The 18,453-nt window shown below is 33.2% G+C and overlaps 1 protein-coding gene across 2 annotated transcripts; it reads left to right on the top strand.

The window, feature by feature from the left end:
- The first annotated feature begins 3,807 nt into the window (after positions 1-3,807).
- LOC134706606 (uncharacterized) lies at positions 3,808-16,587 on the top strand. Of its 2 annotated transcripts, none has more exons than XM_063565697.1 (2): positions 3,808-4,280; positions 15,058-16,587. In XM_063565697.1, exon 2 carries the CDS (start codon positions 15,058-15,060, stop codon positions 16,507-16,509), a length of 1,452 nt encoding a protein of 483 aa, XP_063421767.1. In that variant the 5' UTR covers positions 3,808-4,280; the 3' UTR covers positions 16,510-16,587. The 2 variants fall into 2 exon arrangements, with proteins under 2 accessions (XP_063421767.1, XP_063421768.1); XM_063565698.1 differs by lacking the exon at positions 3,808-4,280 and adding an exon at positions 8,115-8,169.
- The last annotated feature ends 1,866 nt before the right edge of the window (positions 16,588-18,453 follow it).

Genomic DNA, 18,453 nt, shown 5'->3' with positions numbered 1-18,453 from the left:
ACAAAATAGTTTACCCATCAATCAGGATATGGGCTTGTGCCTTATTTGAAAAGTACTGAAGATGCTATTCTAGTTTATTTGTGTTTATTGGAGTCCTCACTTTAACCAATTGATAACGGATCAATTTGGGGTACAATGTATGTAAGAAATACAATCTAAACCCGTTAACAATGTGTACACTAAAAACAATGCAAAAAAGAAATAATCAAAAACACCAACACAATATTTCTAGACGACACAAACGCATGTCTACCTTGTACTAGTATTCTGCTAAATAATCACTTCATCAATTGACTTTCATTGATAATGAAAATGGGGAATATGCCAAAGAGTCAACAATGCGACCAAAAAGCAGAAAACAACCGTAGAGATTATGTATACTCTATGCGGATAGTGGACAGACGTGTTGCTAACCTGTCCAAGAAATCTTTTTTCTGAGCATAGGACAATATTGAGGAAATATTACATTGCGTATTTTCCAAATCAAAATGAACGTTTTTGTTCTGAACAAAAAGGGCGATAAGAAGACACACGATTGATTTACAGATTTATCTTGCTACTTAAATACCTAACATTTAAAAAACAAAATCACAAAAATGATGAACTCTGTGGAAGATTCAAAACATAAACTCCCTAACCAAATGACAAAATCAAAAGCTCAAACACATAAAACATGTGGATAACAACTTTCGTATTCCTGACTTAGTACAGGCATTTTCTTATGTGGATAGAAGTCAGGAATATGACAGTTGTTGTCCATTCAGTTGATGTGTTTTATTATTTGATTTTGCAATTTGATAAGGGACTTTCCGTTTTGAATTATCCTCAGAGTTCAGTTTTTGTGATTTTACTTTTTTTTTTAAACCTGATTTTACAGCTAAATCTCTCATTTCTATGACAATCGCATAAGGTTCCGTTATATTGACAACGATGTGTGAAAAAAAAAGACAGATACAACAGTTGTGTCAACTATAGGGGGACAGCAGTCAACGCAGTGTTATCATTGTTTCCACTCTAGAAGAAATAAACAAATATATTAACAAACATTATATAGCTATTGCAAAATAACACATTGACGGGATGTATAAAGCAAAGAGCCACTCAATATGTGAGAAAGAAACACAAAAAGGCAAATAGACAAAGTCTATTAGCAAAAATTAAAGACAAGAATATAGAAGTTATAATAGAACAATTAAAACACAATGACGGGATGTATAAATACAGAGCCACGTCATGTGTAACAAAGAATTACAAAAAGGCAAATTAACAAAGCATATTAGCAGAAATGAGAGACAAGAATACAAATATTGTCATGAAACAATAACACAATAACGGGATGTATATGTACAATACTAGTAAGTCATTAGCTACCACCATAAGTAGACTCTGAACAGTAAAAGTAATATGCATAATGACAAATAAAAGAATAATATAACACGTCATTAATATGATGGGCAACGTTAGTACCTAGAATCCATATTTCAAGACCAACATGCATTATTTGTGAAGTTGATAACGAATATTCATTAACAATGTCTTCGTACCTTCCGATGAACTTTTTTTTTTAGAAAAAGGCCGAGACGTTCTTTGACATACCCCTGGTTCATAAACTTTCTGTTCAGTCACTAGTGACGTTTTTAAAAGTCCGAGTAGTTGATGCATGCTCTTAAATGCCGAATAAATTCGGAAATGTATATCCAATATGCAGACGAAGTTGGTATATTGCTACTTAGATGGACGGAATTGATAATTTCAAAATTAAAATCGTGTCGTTGTCATTGATTTTGGTACTGAGATGACCGTGTATGTCAAACTTGTGGTATAGTTCTAAAAATAAGGCGGCGAAAGCCGTGTCTGTTATTTATTCAATTTCTAGTTTTAGAGTAAAAGCATGTTAATGGAAAGAATATCATCAATATATCTGAATGTGAAATTGAATGACCTGCCTTCATTGATCTTCTTGTTTTTTAAAAGTGTCTGCAGGAACCTCGATTAATATGAAAGTAAGAAGAGGTCGGTCAAGAGAGGCGCTCAGTTTGTTTCAATAGGAATGCCGACAATTTGATAAAAAAAGTCTCTCTCCATATTCAACAAATATGTTGTCAATAAGAAACTCCAGCATACGATCGCCTTTTTCTCTGTGAAGCATGTTTTCCTTTTTGTTCAATATTAATAAAAATATGCCAACATGTAGTGACAATGTAACGTAAACAGAATTTAATTATGCAACGTCATATGCGAGACATGTTTACGGCCGCAACGTCATCTGCTAATTCAATAGCCAAATGCCATTGCACACAGATTCATGCCATAAATATTTACCATAAACTGAAATGCCAAACAATCGGCTGAAAAAAAAAACAACATTCAAAGCCATAAAGTTTCACTCGTATAATTGCCATAAACACAAGTAATTGATGGAACAAATGCAAAATCAGAAGATGAAAAACAGAACCCAAAACATACCAAACTGAATTGGTTGACCTTTCTGACAATCATTTTAGCATTGGTAAAGGGTTTACCGCATGATACAATGAACTAATAAATGAAATATCGTTTCATAAGTTTGTTCAACAATAATTGCATACTAGTATTAGAAAATGGGACTTTTTGTGTAGAGTTTATAAATCTGGTAAAACAGTTAGTGCTTTTCTGTTCCCTCTCAGTCACTAAGATTGTGGACAATTTTAACGAGACTGTTCGTTGATTGTTCTTTTAATGCAAGATTGTCTAATCGAGTATCGATCTCGTTTTTGAACAGTTTACTGTCATTAAACGAAATTTATCAGGGATACAAAAGAGGTACGAAAGATACCAGAGGGAGACTCGAACTCATAGAAAGAAAATAAACTGACAACGCCATGGCTAAAAAAACAAACAAACGGACAAATAAAAGTACAGAAGGACAATTAAACCTAGAGTTCAAAATGGTGAAGTTGAAATCATCCCTTTTGTCGTAAAGTTTTGTTTTCAACCGATCCTCATTGTCAATTTTTAGATGTAAGTCAAGATACGAGGCAGACGTAGCTGTTTCTGTAGTATCTTTTATCTCTAGTTCGATGGGATAGAATCGTTCAACATAGTCACCAAGTTTTGTATTATTTAGTGAAAGAGCATCATCTATAGAGCGGAACGTAAAGTTAAAGGATATTGATAACTTCTTATCTTTCTTCGTAAGAGGTTCCTGTATGAAGTCAGTCTCATAATGATAAAGAAACAAGTCGACAAGAAGAGGGGCACAAATGGTTCCCATTGAAATTCCGAGTCTTTTGAAAAACACGTCCTCCAAACTTAACAAAAATGTTGTCAATCAAGAAATTAAACATCTTGATAATATCAGTTTCAGAGAATTTATTTTTTTGAATCAGAAAGTAAGATTTATCCATCTCCAAGACAAGATACTTATATCTACGTTCGCCATTTTCTTTAATGAAACAAATTAATACCTTCTCTTTCAATTTGTCTTTTATTTTGTTGAAAAGCCTTTGATCAAAATAACACTGATACTTATATATCTATACACACGATATATCTGAGAAAGATAATAAAAAAATTAATATCTTAATTATTTCGAAAACTGTGTAAGATATTTTTAAAAGAGAAAAAGGTACAAAGCCCCCCCCCCCCAAAAAAAAAAAAACCAAAACAAAACAAAACAAAACCCTCACAAAAATGTTCTTCTCCTCAAATCTGCCCCTTTTATTTCGACTTCTGGTTGTTGTGTAAGCTAGTGCCCTATACGGCTGACTAAGCACAATGAAAGTTTAGATCTATTTGTGATTTTGTTCCACCTTCTTCACACTTAATTTGACAAATTGCTTACATCACATTATAAAATTGTCGTCATCCAATCAAGATGTCGGGACCGCAAATTCATTCAGTGTAAATTTTAGGAGATTTAGTATGTAAATAACACAAATTTCGTATATCTCTTTATGTTGACTGGGTCATAAATTATGTCAAAGGATTTGAATTACTATTTGATATAGCTTTCCTGTATGGATGATGAATAGGAAAATATGTGCTAAATCGTGCATGTCAGTCTTAATATCACATTTATTTGTGTATTCGACGAGTTGTATTAAATGTAACCTATGCATAACAAGTTGACAACATTTGCGTTTCATCTAATCTTAGAGTCATAAACTCCCGCCCTTTAAATGGGACGTTCAGAAGATTGATTTGGGTGCATTCTATTTTATTTAGGACATTTTTCAATTCATGACTGTAACTGTCTGGAAAGAGGATTGACGTTAAAGGTTGACGACAAATTTAAAAAGGTAAGTTCCGGGATAGCATATAATGAATAATAACATGAATTTGCTGCTAACAAAGATTTTATGAAAATTTCAACTTTATGCACATAACATCGTTTTGTAAACATTGCTTTTAAATAATTCGGCGGTAAAGTTTTAGTATTGTTATCCGATTTTCATTTATTCTCCTTTTTGCTAGTTAGTATGCTACATCAACCTTTTATACACTGAAACAGGGGGGGGGGGGGGGGGGTGTATTCATTAAGTACTATGGATACCAGCGAAAACATCTTGCCAAACCATACTGTTCATTTTCCATTACACGGGCTCGTTAGAAGCATAGTACACGGTATGATATATGTTATAATCTTAGACTAGAACAATAAGGTACAAAATTTGAACATCTATATAGTATAGTAATCTTTATACAAGGCCCCGGCAGGACATGTCAAGAGAAAAGAAACTCGGTAGTCTAAATTAGGCTTAATAAAATCTTCAACAAAACTTGATATGGTCGCCATACAACCAATGACAATCACTAGATACAGGATCATAGCTAAGCACATGCTCATTTAGTATACGTCACAAGGTGTGCTATTATAAAACAGCCATGTTTATGAGTGCTCAATCTTCTTCCTACATATATGAGAGTGGTGCTACACTACAACATTAGAACAAACATCAGTTGAAAAGTGCTCGACTTATCAGATCGATATAATTAACCAAATTATTACGCATTTTTTTGGTTTTTTTTGTTTTTTGCAATTTGTACTTTGGTAACTGTAGTTCTTCAATCCGATATTTACAAAAACATGCAGCTTTGAATAACATTTGATGTTGATGGTATGGACTTATATAGACTCTTCATATTTAAAGATTATTTGATTTCATCAACTAAGTTTTGACTCTGTAAAACAAATTCAGGGGAAATGTGCCTTTATGTTCAATATTGATATTCTTATATAAAAAAGATATGTCTAATGAAAACTTGAGGTGATTTTGTAATTATATATGTACTTTACAATGTCTTAATTAATGCAGATGACTTTGTAAACTACAGCTATTTCTAATTTGTCATCATGTAGTCGGGGATGGCAACGAATTGTCTTCGGGACATAAACAAACGTAATTTATGTAATTTACTTGTTACGATCATTTATGTTTGGTTTATTTAGTGCAATAATGTCCTGAAAAAAAATTGAAGGTCACCCATAATGCGCTTTTTATAATGCCTAAAACAAGGAAAACATGAAACACAAAAATACTGTACAGTTACAATAATCACACCAGCCGCTGACATATAACTTCTCCGACTAAAAAGACACAGAAACAAGGTATTAAAACAACAATAAGACAAGTCTCCATCTTAATTAAGGTCCCGTGTAACCGCAAATAGTTCAGATAGCCCGATTTGGTACAGACACAAAAGTGTTGGGTTAAACCAGTTTTAAGTGATCACCAACTTAACCTTTTGCCTATCTAGACTATAAGTTGTAAATCTGAATGAAAGAAGGTAAAAAATATTTAAAAGAATCTAAGAAATGTTGCTATAGTTCAATAATTGTGGTTAAATTCTCCCTCCTAATTTCGTCCGAATTTAAAACATTTCTTATCTATCTACATGGCGAAATAAGAGGCAAGTCAAAATGTAGGTGTGGTTTGCTCGCAGTAACTGGCGAGTCGATCGTGGATCCGTGGTCTTCCGATCGCTTTCGATGGGTTGAATAGGCCCTTTCTTCCTTTGAATCATTGTGGAGAAACAACAAACACCAATAATGAAGTCTTTAGCCTTAATCGGTCGAGGATTGAACAATCGAACTTCCGTACTGGAGATGAATATGTTACAACGAACCCCTATTTTTGGGTCCTGAATTTCTATTTCTTAAATTTTTCAGTGATTTTCAAAAATGTATTCCAAACTAAAGACCCCCCTCTCGGAGATTTTCAAGAAATTTGCCTACCATGTTTATCATGTTTTGGTCCTGACCTTTCATGATACATATAAATGCAGGAAAAATATCTTCGAACTCTTTTTATTATTGTGTATTAATGGTATTTTATCATTTCTATATGACAAGATAAAACTTACACCCATATTGTATTGCTGTTTTTAATACATGTATTGATTTTGACTATGTATGCAATTCAGGTAGAAAGTTAAAATTTACTTTTAAATTAAAGTTTAGATCGGATTTGAATTCCAGTTACAACCAATTTCATTTTTTATCACGTATTTAAATCTTCCTGATAAAGTTATTTACTTTTATCAAATTAAACCTATAAATTTATAGTTTGGCAAATATAGTAAGGCTATTGTGAAGTGATCAGTAAACATCAAAATTAACCCGGAGACGCCCTCAACTCGGAACCAAATTCAGGACGAAGATAGTTACTCGTCTTTGCAAAGACAAGTCCAAGGTCCGTTTTAGTGTATGTACATGTATATGAATGATCTGTCTGACGTCACACGAAATCATATCCTTACCGTCATGATTGGTTTTGTTTCAGTGAACAATTTTGTATTGACTTGTGAAGCTTTAAAGGTTTGAACTCAATATTGTTAACATTAAAACGTGTGCAGCTGAAACATTTATTTATATTTCTAAGTGAGTGTTATATGAGGCAAATATATAATTTTTATGTACTAAAATGTAAAATATCGCTGAGTATGCGATATGGGTTTTGCTTATTGTTGAAGACCGTACGATGACCTATAGATGTTAACTTGATTTCTCTGTCATTTTGGTCTCTTGTGGAGAGTTGTACATCTTCTTTTTTATACATAACATTTTGTCCCTTTATACTTTATCATGCAAGCGGGACATCATCTATGTTCATTTATATATAATATATAATATATATATATATATGTTTTTCTGTTAAGTATTAAATTTATTTTAAGATCCATTTTGTTACATCTTGTGATCAATTTTATTTGGCAATCGCCAATGGCAGTCATCAGGGTTAAAGAACATCAGTTGTTCGACCTGTTAGTCAAATGCGTTTTGTTTAAATATACTTTTTCACTTTTTGGGTCTTTTGGAAAATGTTGTTTGTGCTGTTTTTAGACCCTTCGGAAAATGTTGTTTGTGCTGTTTTTAGACTCTTAACAGCACAAACAACATTTTCCAAAAGACCAAAAAAGTGAAAAAGTATATTTAGTCAAATGCGTTTTGTTTAAATATACTTTTTCACTTTTTTGGTCTTTTGGAAAATGTTGTTTGTGCTGTTTTATACCCTTTTTTGGAAAATGTTGTTTGTGCTAAAAACAGCACAAACAACATTTTCCAAAAGACCAAAAAAGTGAAAAAGTATATTTAAACAAAACGCATTTGACTAACAGGTCGAACAACTGATGTTCTTTAACCCTGCTGACTGACATTGGCGATTGCCAAATAAAATTGATCACAAGATGTAACAAAATGGATCTCAATATAAATTTAATACTAAACAGAAAACAAGTTTAACTTGTGGCCACGATGTAATGCCACACACATACGGTGTCAATATTTTTTTCGTACACCAGTACAGATCCGGATTTCGACAATATATGTCTCTTTAGTGATATTAGGGATCGAAACGGAAATATATAAAAATATTTATATATATAAAAGGAATGTTTTAAATTGTAATACAAATGTATACTTGTAACATTTTACTTGTATTAGCCGTATAAACGGACCATACATTATATCTTAATCATTGTCAATCAGTAATAAAAGATTTGTAAAATGTAAAATATTTACCCATGGTCTACTTTTTCAAATGACACATTTATTTATATACTTACACTTTTTTAATCTTCGACACTTTTTTAGAATAAATTTAATTAATAGATATACTATTTCATCTTTTTCTGAAGGGAGTTATCGATAACATGTTTACAAAGGTCATTGAATGCTAAATTTAAAGTGTAAGTATCGAATACGGTGGTTCAACTTTTTAAAAGTTATTTATATCATACTTTTACTAATATGGAAGCTTCTTAATACATTTCTTCACAAACAAATCGAGAGAGTAAAATGAAACCCCTTAAAAAAAAATTCAAATTCGATGACCTAAACTAAGAAATTCTGCAATTGCAAACAGCAAAACTTAATATCTGAAATGGTTCTGAAAAGTCGGTTATATTTTCTCAACACATTTCACTCACAGGGTTCAAGTTGGAAAGATGGTAAGGCCAAGTAGAATGTTTATATACTAAATTTGAATATACATATACTATAGCTATACTAAAAAGAAAATTCACCAAAATATAATGTTATTCAGTTTTACACATTGCATCTCATATTTTGGATAGACACTTTGTTCTTTCGAAGCGTTTTTCTGGATTAACCACATTAGAAACGCTCAAAATTAAAACTTTTAAAGTCAAGGGTAAATATAATACTTCAAGTTGGGCAGTTGAAGAGCTATCTGAACAAAAACTACTAAGACAATAATACGCAACACGCAACATGCAACATACAAAATAGCCGTTCCGTGTATGACCCGGTTTGTTAGGATAGGAGCAAATATTTTAACAAGAACTTTAAAGACTGAAGGGGAGGCGGGTTCCATGTAAACATGACGCATATAAGTCATTTTCCTTTTGTTGAGTTGCTACCTCATCTCATGTCCGACACATAAAAAATCTTAAAATACAATTTGCAGAAAAAAAACACCTATATTAGGAGCCATGTACATACACTGACAAATGACGTGTCTAAATAGTTGTCATTGACCCATCATCTATTAGCTGTAGTGACAGATTTTACTTAAGGTCATCTGAAATTGTGTGTATCTTCAAGTTATATTTACTTAGTGTGTCAAGTTAAATGACTAGAACACCTGCGTTGTGACAACACATTTATATATTTATTATAAAGAAGGAATATGGTGTGTTGATAAATAATACACCTTTAACATGTTTAATACACGAACTTGACATGCAAGTTAAAAGGGAACACTTCTTATTGCTAGGGTCATCGACTTGAAACAAACCCTACACCTCACTACTGGTAGAAGATGGCCCCATGATAGGTTCGAGCAAATTTCCCCGTTAGCTCTATCTGCTCAATTCATCATGTTCATAGAAACACAATGAAAGTCTCCAGTAGTTGTAGTTTGTTTATGTAGTTCATACGTGTACCTCGTTTTTCGTTTTTAGATTAGACCGTTGGTTTTCCCGTTTGAATGGTTTTTCATTACTAATTTGTGGGAGCCTTTATAGCTTGCTGTTCTATGTTAGCCAAGGTTCGGTGTTGCAGACCGTACCTTGACCTATAATGAATTGTTTTTTGGACGGAGAGTTGTCTCATTGGCACTCATATAACATCTTCCGATATCTATATATAAGGGAAAATGGAAACAAAAATTTTCATTTAAAAAGAATTGCCTGTCAATCTTATTGTAGCATACAGAAATATGACAGATCTACAGAAAACACATATATACATGTGTCAAATTAGAAACAATTTACATTCCAGGTTTAAACTCATATTTTTTACGGGTTTACGTGTACCTATACTTTGAATTGAGGTGTAATGTATTCGTTGTTTCTAGCTAATTGAAAAATCGAACACTTGTCAATTTATACACCTTTATCTTATTATATTCTTATCTGGATGAGCGGTCGGTCGACTGTTATGATGTGACATTGATTTTTTTATATGCATATTTAATACTTTTAGCCATTTCCCCCTTTCAAAACCTGAGGGATAAACAAAATACTATTTTTACGCTTCCTGAAGAAGAAAAAAACACTCTATCTTTTAATAATTGAATTTGATTGATGTTGTTTTAACTTTAATGTAAAAAAATAGTCAAAATTAAATGAGAAATCTATATGATATATGACACTTCCGCATTTATCCTTATTATGTATGCAGGACACGTTTTGATTTACAAAACGGCTCCAGCTTACTGTTAATGTCATACTCTATCAACCCATATATGGTTTAAATCAAAATAAAAAGAAATATTTTATTTTCTTGACTATGTGTCATTTTTGAATAGGCGTCTGTGTGTTGAATTAAATGATTGAATAATGAATTCGAATCTGTTGATTGTCAAAACCACGAAAGAACCTTGGTATAGGAACGATTTCAGTGATACACTTAAGCCCCAGTCCCACTAGACCACGATCGCACCACGCTCACCGCGATCTAAATTATATTCAGATCGTGATGAGGTCGCGGTATGAGCGGCATGAAAATGTAAATTTTCGTAAATTTCACGATGCTACTACGTCCTCATTACGCTCATACAACGATCCCGCTACGATTATTACACGTTCTAACCGCGCTTATTCTGCGACCTTTCTACGCTTATCAAGATCTTTCTACGCTCATCACGTTCTCACTACGACCATACCACGAGTTATCCGATTGCAACACGATCTTACCACGCTTCTACTGCGATTATAGCACGTTCTTACCACGACTACACTACGTTCAATCCGCGATCTTACTGCGCTCTCCTCAGCAATAACGTCAACATCGTGTTCTATATCAATACAGTAGCATTCCTTCCGTTCTATTTCTGATTAATACGTAGATTTCTCGGAAAAAATACAGTCATGCCACCAAAATATACTAGAACACGTGGGCGTAGTGTTAGGGTTGATGAAGAGACAGATGGAGCTCTGATAGAAACGAATCTTGATCAAGTAAAGATGTCGGGCCGACCAATCCGACCTAAATTACAACCTATTGTTGGTCCATCAAGCTAAAATGACGATAGTTTATTGAACGATAGCAGATATGAAACAGATGCGTCAATAGATATAGGAAGATGTGGTATCAGTGCCAATGAGACAACTCTCAACCCAAGTAACACTTTTAAAAAGTAACAACTATAGGCCAAGATACGGCCTTCAACACGGCGCCTTGGCTTACGCCGAACAGCAAGATATAAAAGGCCCCAAAATCTACTAGTGTAAAACCATTCAAACGGGAAAACCAACGGTCTAATCTATATGAAAACAAGAAGGATGGTTGAACCGTTAGAGAAAATGGACAAGAAGTCCCAATTACATACATGCAAACAAAACCTGGGGAGAATTAATATATTTTATGACAAAATGGCAATGAGTTTAATGGTCGTAGTATGAACGTAGTCAGGTCGTAAGAAGAGCGTGATGAGGACGGCAAGGGCGTGCTAGAATCGTACTATGGTCGTGAACAGCGTGGTATAGTCGTAGTGGAAGCGTAGTTTGGTCGCGGTGAGAACGTGATGATCGTAGTGAGGTCGTAATAACGTCGCAATGAGATCGTAGCGCAGTTTCTCCGAATAGAATCACGCTTTTACTATGATGGTACAGCGACCTTTGCGATCTTACTTCGATCTTAGTGCGCTCTCACTACGCTTCTACTACGACCTGATTTCGCCACGACCGCACCACGATTGTTTTGAACATGTTCAAAGTTTGCCACGCTCACCACGGTCTTGAAGACCTCACCATGACCGTGATACGACATTACTGCGATCTACACGATCGTACTACGATCATCAAAATTTGCTGTTTTTTTCACAAATCGTAGTGCGATCGTGGCCTAGTGGGACTGGGGTATTAGTGGTCTTTTTTTCTCCATCAAGCGGCAATCAATTTGTATTTGTACATTCTCCATTTTCATTTCTATTTTAAAACGTCTTCTGTGTTTAAATTAGATGGTGACGGTTCGCTTGAGCGGAATGTATAACTTCAGTCAGACAGAGTCGAATTCGGGATGTAAAAACCCTTACAAACATTTGTTTAGGAGTTTGAAGGTTTTCGTTTGCGATGTAAGTTTGACATGTTTTCCTATTTCCCAGTGATAGTCCAACCTTGTACATTTCTTACTTAAGCATACTCAAATTGCAGAAACTTCCTATTTGATTTATTGTAAATCTATTGTCGTCCAAATTATGCCTGAACTATTTGCCAACGGACGTTCAATAATTGACATATAGAAGTTAATTTGTGTTTGAAAACTGTTTGATACATTGAAAGTGTCTCATTCCTGCGAAAACTAATCAAAGATTTGACAAATTACTCTTTCATAAAGTTATTGTTTTTCTTAGTTATCTTATTATACTAACAATCTATATGCCTAATTACACATCTTTTCCACGTGGTCTTGAAAACACATATGAATCTGCATTTATTAGGCTTACTGGAAAAGTAATTATAATTATGCAATTATATTTTCTAAATATTGCCAGAAGAAATTTGTATACTAGTATTGTAGGGATTTTTATGTGGTAAAAACTTTCCAAAATGTCAGTAAGACGTCCAGAGAGGGTGAGTCTGTGAACTGTAATTTAGAAGAACTTACACTGATATTCAGTGTTTTGATTGAGACACTTAAGTTGAAATAGAAGACTTGCATGTTTTATAACCAGAAATCCTTACACATGTGACAGAAAAATATGCTCTAAATAGATATAAAAATAATCTTTGTTGTCTTAGTATCATATCGGTACAATCACGATATTTCACAGTTCTATATACGTGGTTTGCCAATATAGAAATAAAGTTTTCTTCATAGGTGGATCCAAGGTGTTGGAGGGGGGGGGGTGCTTTTGTTGGAAAAATTTGGTTGATTCTATATGGAATCTATGTAGCATTACTGGAACATTAGGTCAGTCAGTGGGCCCCATTTATAAAAAGTTCTGGATCCGCTTTCAAAAGACGAAATAACAAGGATGTTAACAGATACACGTCACTGTACGGTGTTCATTTCAACCTAATTAGAAGATACTTGAAGTAACCAGATTTGAGTTTTTTCATGTACAACATACAGTTGTATGTTTGGCGAATTAAGTTATAGGATAAGAAATGGAGAAAGGAACCAATTGATAATGCAGAACTCAAAATAAAAAGCCTTAGAAAGATATTCATTTTCCGACAAACACTACCTTTTTGAAAAATACAAGTATGTTATACAAATCAAGCATGTTATAAAAATCAAGGTGGTATTATTTCAAATTTCAGCATTTAACAGTACATGTCCTCGAATTAAAGGTCTGTATCATCAGACACCCCTGGTTAATCACCAAACGCCTGTATGTTCAATAATTCATCATATTCATCGGACGCCTTCATATTTAAATTTTTCAATTACGCAAATACAGTAAAGCAAAAATCATTGAAGTGTAGCTTCTGAATGATAAGTATCTTCACGAGGAAGTCTGTTTCGTTGACCTGATCGTGTAATTTTTCCCTTTTAAGCTTACCTGGCCCAATGGGCTAAGTAAGCTTTTCTCATCACTTGGCGTCTGTCCTCCATCGTTGTCGTCCGTCAACTTTTAGAAAAACATTCTCCTCTTAAACTACTGTACCAAATTAACCAAACTTAGCCACAATCATTATTGAGGCATCTAGTGTCATATTCATTGATATAGGAAGTAGGTTGTCACTCTTTATTGGAGTGATTGCTTACCCCCTAAAATGATGGATTTTGTTTTACTACCCCCAATTGTGTTTTGAGCAAAAACCAAAGAAGATAGGGAGAAACTGAAGAGACTAAATGGTCAGCAATACAAGATCAATAAAACGGAAGGTTTTGTTAAGAATTCTTTTCTTGTCTGCACTATTAGAGTATGTCCTTTGATGAACATTCACATACAGAATGATAAATCCGTAGTTTGGTGCGATATGATTGGTTCACAGCTAGAAAATGTGTTGAATCTCTTCATTTGATTTTCTGTCATCGGTACATAAAATATGACATAAACTTGTGGAAAAGAAAAAAAAGATATTAATATAATTTCTTATTAGTTTTGAAATTCAAATTTGCATTTATAATAAATGATCCTTAACTGTTACATATTTAACATTCTCTAGAATAACTAATTAAAGGTTGTATGCATTTCGATATATTATGGTAGTGATTTTATTCAGATTTGCAATACCTTCATAATACCTTCATGTCAATTATGCTTTTAAAAATTGATTACACTACCGGAATGAATCATTAATTCACATTAAAATTCAAATCACGCACAGTGTATCAAAATATATTTGATTTAGGAAAATGTAGTTGTTGAAATAAACTGATAATGTCAATAAAGAGATTTGGACATTTTGTCGTCTTGTCCTTTAAACAGAAAATGTGTCTATCTTCTTTATTATGTTTATAAATGCATTGGCTTTATTAAGAAATGACAAGAATAAAAACAAGTGTATTATAATTGATAATTTATAACTCCATATACGTCTAATAAAAGTCACCGAGAACATAAAACTGTCATTTATATACCAGCCATGCGAAATACTTTAATATGAAGCTTCCCTTTCGTGTAAGAAACATTTCCCAAGATCGGAACATGGGCCACGAATTTTAGATACAAACAAAATACACGAGAAGACAAAAAACGAAATTTTGTTATCTAATGTCTGTTTTCTAAGATAATTTGTTTGGCCTCTTTAATTAATCACACAGCGAGAGTTCAGTGTATCCTTACATTTTTTTCAAAATAATTTTAGCAAACGATATCAGTTACGTTCTGAAGTTAAAACCGTATCAGCCTAAATCAGTTTGAAGTCATTTGTGTAAGTTCTTGGTTGTAATCTGTTTCTTAGGTATATCTGATTTAGAATATCACTGGCTAATACAGCTACGATTTTATACGCCATAAGTAAGTGCTTTTTAATATAAAATATATTAACAAAGAAGGAGAAACGTCTACATCATCTAAATAAGCTATACTTGAGATCCCATTCAATCTATAGTTCTGCGAAAAAATTACCAACAACTAACTTTCCTCTCACAAATAATGAGTTTGCTAACAGAATATTATGAACGAAGCATAATATTTTTTTGATTTTTTATTTTAGATGTCTTCCTTCCGAGAAAAGAATCATACAACAATGGACACGAAGTCTAAGTCGGACAATAAACACCTAGAAAATATCAGCAAGGGATTGAACAAAGCCAGACAATACATCATTATAGTGTTAACATATTTCTTCTACAAACTCACACAAACTATCGTTTTAACATTTCAAAAATTTACATGGGCTGTGACTGGGGTAGAGAAAACTCGAAAGGATGCAAAACATGGCCTGCAATTTAAACAAAGCGTCCATGTTCAAAGTATATTTTGGCGCCGGAAGTTCATTAGTACGTCAATGGCAGATCCGTCAAATTTTATAACTACACACAAAGCATTTAAACACCCAAATTATATTCTTAAGCCCACAGTATCTTTATACTGTATGACGAAAGATGAAGTTATATTCGTAGAGGTTCCGGAAGGGGTTGACATTACTGGAACCCAGCAACCTAGAACGCCTATGTATATTCAGCAGTTTCAACGTGCTCATAGTTTAATAACAATGCCCTTGCCAGCTTTTCATAAAATTGCCCATGATCTCGGAAATCCGCGTGTTCCTATTATTTGGATTTCTAATACTGGACATTGTGGATCTACTATGCTTGTTCAAATGTTTGCAAAGCTTCCAGGTATGTTAGTGATGAATTCTCCTGATGTTTTAACAACGCTTGCTTTCCTGGAGAAAAATAATAATTTTGAAAAAGGAGAGTATGAACAGCTACTTCCAGGAGCAATTCGTATTTTGTGCAAACCGGACGAAAGAGCAAGAATGATTTGTGTAAAGACAAGACCTTGCTGTACGATTCAAATGGGAGACGTTTATAGGAACTTTCCGCATATCTACCAACTATATGTGTATCGAAACAGTTTAAAAACGATTGCATCATCTTTGAATATATTTGGTAACGAAGAATTCGATATGATATCTAGATATATATTAGACAGTGAAGTGTTATCTACTGTATTCCCATGTTTCCGCAGACTTTTGTATAACAGATACTGTTCTGTACTTGATAGAACACCACCTATTGTAGACCAAAAGAGTATGACAACAGTTTCAGCTTTCACAATAGCATGGGCTGCAAATATAGCTACGTGCTTAGATTTTGTTGAAGCTGGTGTCCCACTCTTGCCACTACTATTTGAAGATATGATGCGTAATCCACGTCGCACGTGTTCAGTGTTGTTTGATCATTTAGAAATAAGACAGGATTTTGTCGATACTGCTATGGAAGGCTTTAAATTAGACACTTCTAAACATCCAAACAGTGGACAAAGTTCTATATTACCAGAATCACGTAAAACTATCCCTCACGACTTTAGAACTGAAGCAGATAGTATTTTGAAAAAATATGGATTACCAAAACTCGGTGAAAGATATGAAATTCCAGGTTTAGCTGATTTTGAAACACCAAAATTTAACAGAGATCTTTCTCGTGATAGATTTTTATGATTAATAACTAGTGTCTGCCTATTTGTAAATAACACGAACAAAACATTCTATAGATAAGTACAATAAATATTAAAAGTTGTAGTATTTTAGAAATTGATATATTTTGAAATTGGACACAATCAAACGCAAATTTACAATGGTTTGGTTAGGTTGTTCATCCAATATTGTGCCATTATAACAAATCTACAAACAACTGTCGTACAAATAGGTTAAGCTAGCTACAAAACCAGCTTAAATGCCAGTCCCAAGTCAGAAATATGATAGTTGTTTTCCATTTGTTCTGCTGGTTAATAAAGTCGAACGTTTAATTTTATCAGTTTTGATGGACTCCCCCTTATGAATTTTAATTTTGGAGTTCGGAATTTTGTTATGCTTAATAAAAAAAAGAGTTACGAGTAAAAAGTTGTACCAGGATTATAATTTAGTACGCCAGACGCGCAAAGATAGAATGTAATAACTTAAGTCATATATTTTTTAAGAAGAAAACGAAAAAAAATAGACATCTGATTCTTCACTGACTACAAGGAAGATAGTGATAGGAGACACATTTTTAAGGAATACAGCAATTTACTCTAAAATACAGATTCTGCTGGAAGGTCGAAACATTAGGAAAATTCAAAAATCAAATGACAAAATCAAATGCTCGACCACATCAAACGAATGGATAACAACTGCCATATTCCTGACTTGGTATAGCCATTTTCTTATAGTCGAAAAAGGTAGTTTAAATCACATGTATGACAGTTGCTTCAAATTCTATTATATTGACAACGATGTGTTAACAAACAAAAAAAAAAAAAAACAATAAGTAAAAATGTCAAAACTTGGGTAACAGCAATCAACATTGTGTTATAATGTTAATCACTATAGAAAACAAACAAATATGTATCAGAAACATAAAAAAATGCTCATAGACAAAGCACATTAGCAAAAAAATGTAAAATGCGAAAATTTACAATAAAAAGATGACGGGATGTACAAGTAGAGAGTCACGTCATGTGTAACAAAGAAACACAAAAGGCATATAGACAAAGCACATGAGAAAAATGAAAGACAAGAATACAAAAACTTGCCATAGCACAATAACACAACGATGACTGGATGTATAAGTACAGAGCCACGTCAAACGGATATAACCTAGAATAGACTAAACAGAAAAAGTTATATTCAAAATGACAAATAAAAGAATACTATAACACGTTATTAAGATAATAAACAAGATCAGGAGACCGAATTTATACTGCAAGACAATCGTGTTTAATTTTTGAAGTTAATACGGAATATTTATCAACAAGGTCTTGGATGAACCTTTTTAACAAAAAGGACGACCGTTGAAATAACGCCTGGTTCGTCAAGTTTCTGCTCAGACACTGGTGACGTTTATAATCTCTTGAGTAGTAGCTGCAAGCTCTTGATTACCGAATAAGTTCGGAAATGTATATCCCATGTGCAGGTGAAGTTGGTATTTTGCTACTAAAGTAGGCTAAATTGATGATTTCAAAATTAAGTTTCTCTCTTTGTCATTAATTCTGGCAATGGTTTAATCGTGTGTAAAAAAAAAGAAAAATCACAAATACTGAACTCTGAGTAAAAAATTCAAACCGAAAAGTCCAATTCAAATGGCAGAATCAAATGATAAAACACTTCAAAAGAATAGACAACAACTGTCATATTCCTGTCTTGGTACTATTTTACACTTTTGCACTATTCTAGGATCCATTCTATAGTATAGTATACTGTCCAAGATTACAATAATGAAAAATAGGTCTACAGAAGCATACATGTATTTGAGTATTTAAAGAGGTGAACTTGGACCAAACAACAAAAAATGAAGTCTGTAATTAAGCGAATTTATATATAAAACAACTTCAAGTACAAAGCCAGTACTTTACAATTATTGTGAATTCATTAATTTTGAAATAACAAGTATACACTACTACATTT

Source organism: Mytilus trossulus, chromosome 2 (assembly GCF_036588685.1).
Source record: "Mytilus trossulus isolate FHL-02 chromosome 2, PNRI_Mtr1.1.1.hap1, whole genome shotgun sequence".
Lineage (NCBI taxonomy): Eukaryota > Metazoa > Mollusca > Bivalvia > Mytilida > Mytilidae > Mytilus > Mytilus trossulus.
This window is presented reverse-complemented; position numbering and strand designations above follow the sequence as displayed.

What these genes read in the sequence shown, in the direction of transcription:
- LOC134706606 (XM_063565697.1), top strand. Translation starts at nt 15,058, where the DNA reads ATGTCTTCCTTCCGAGAAAAGAATCATACAACAATGGACACGAAGTCT.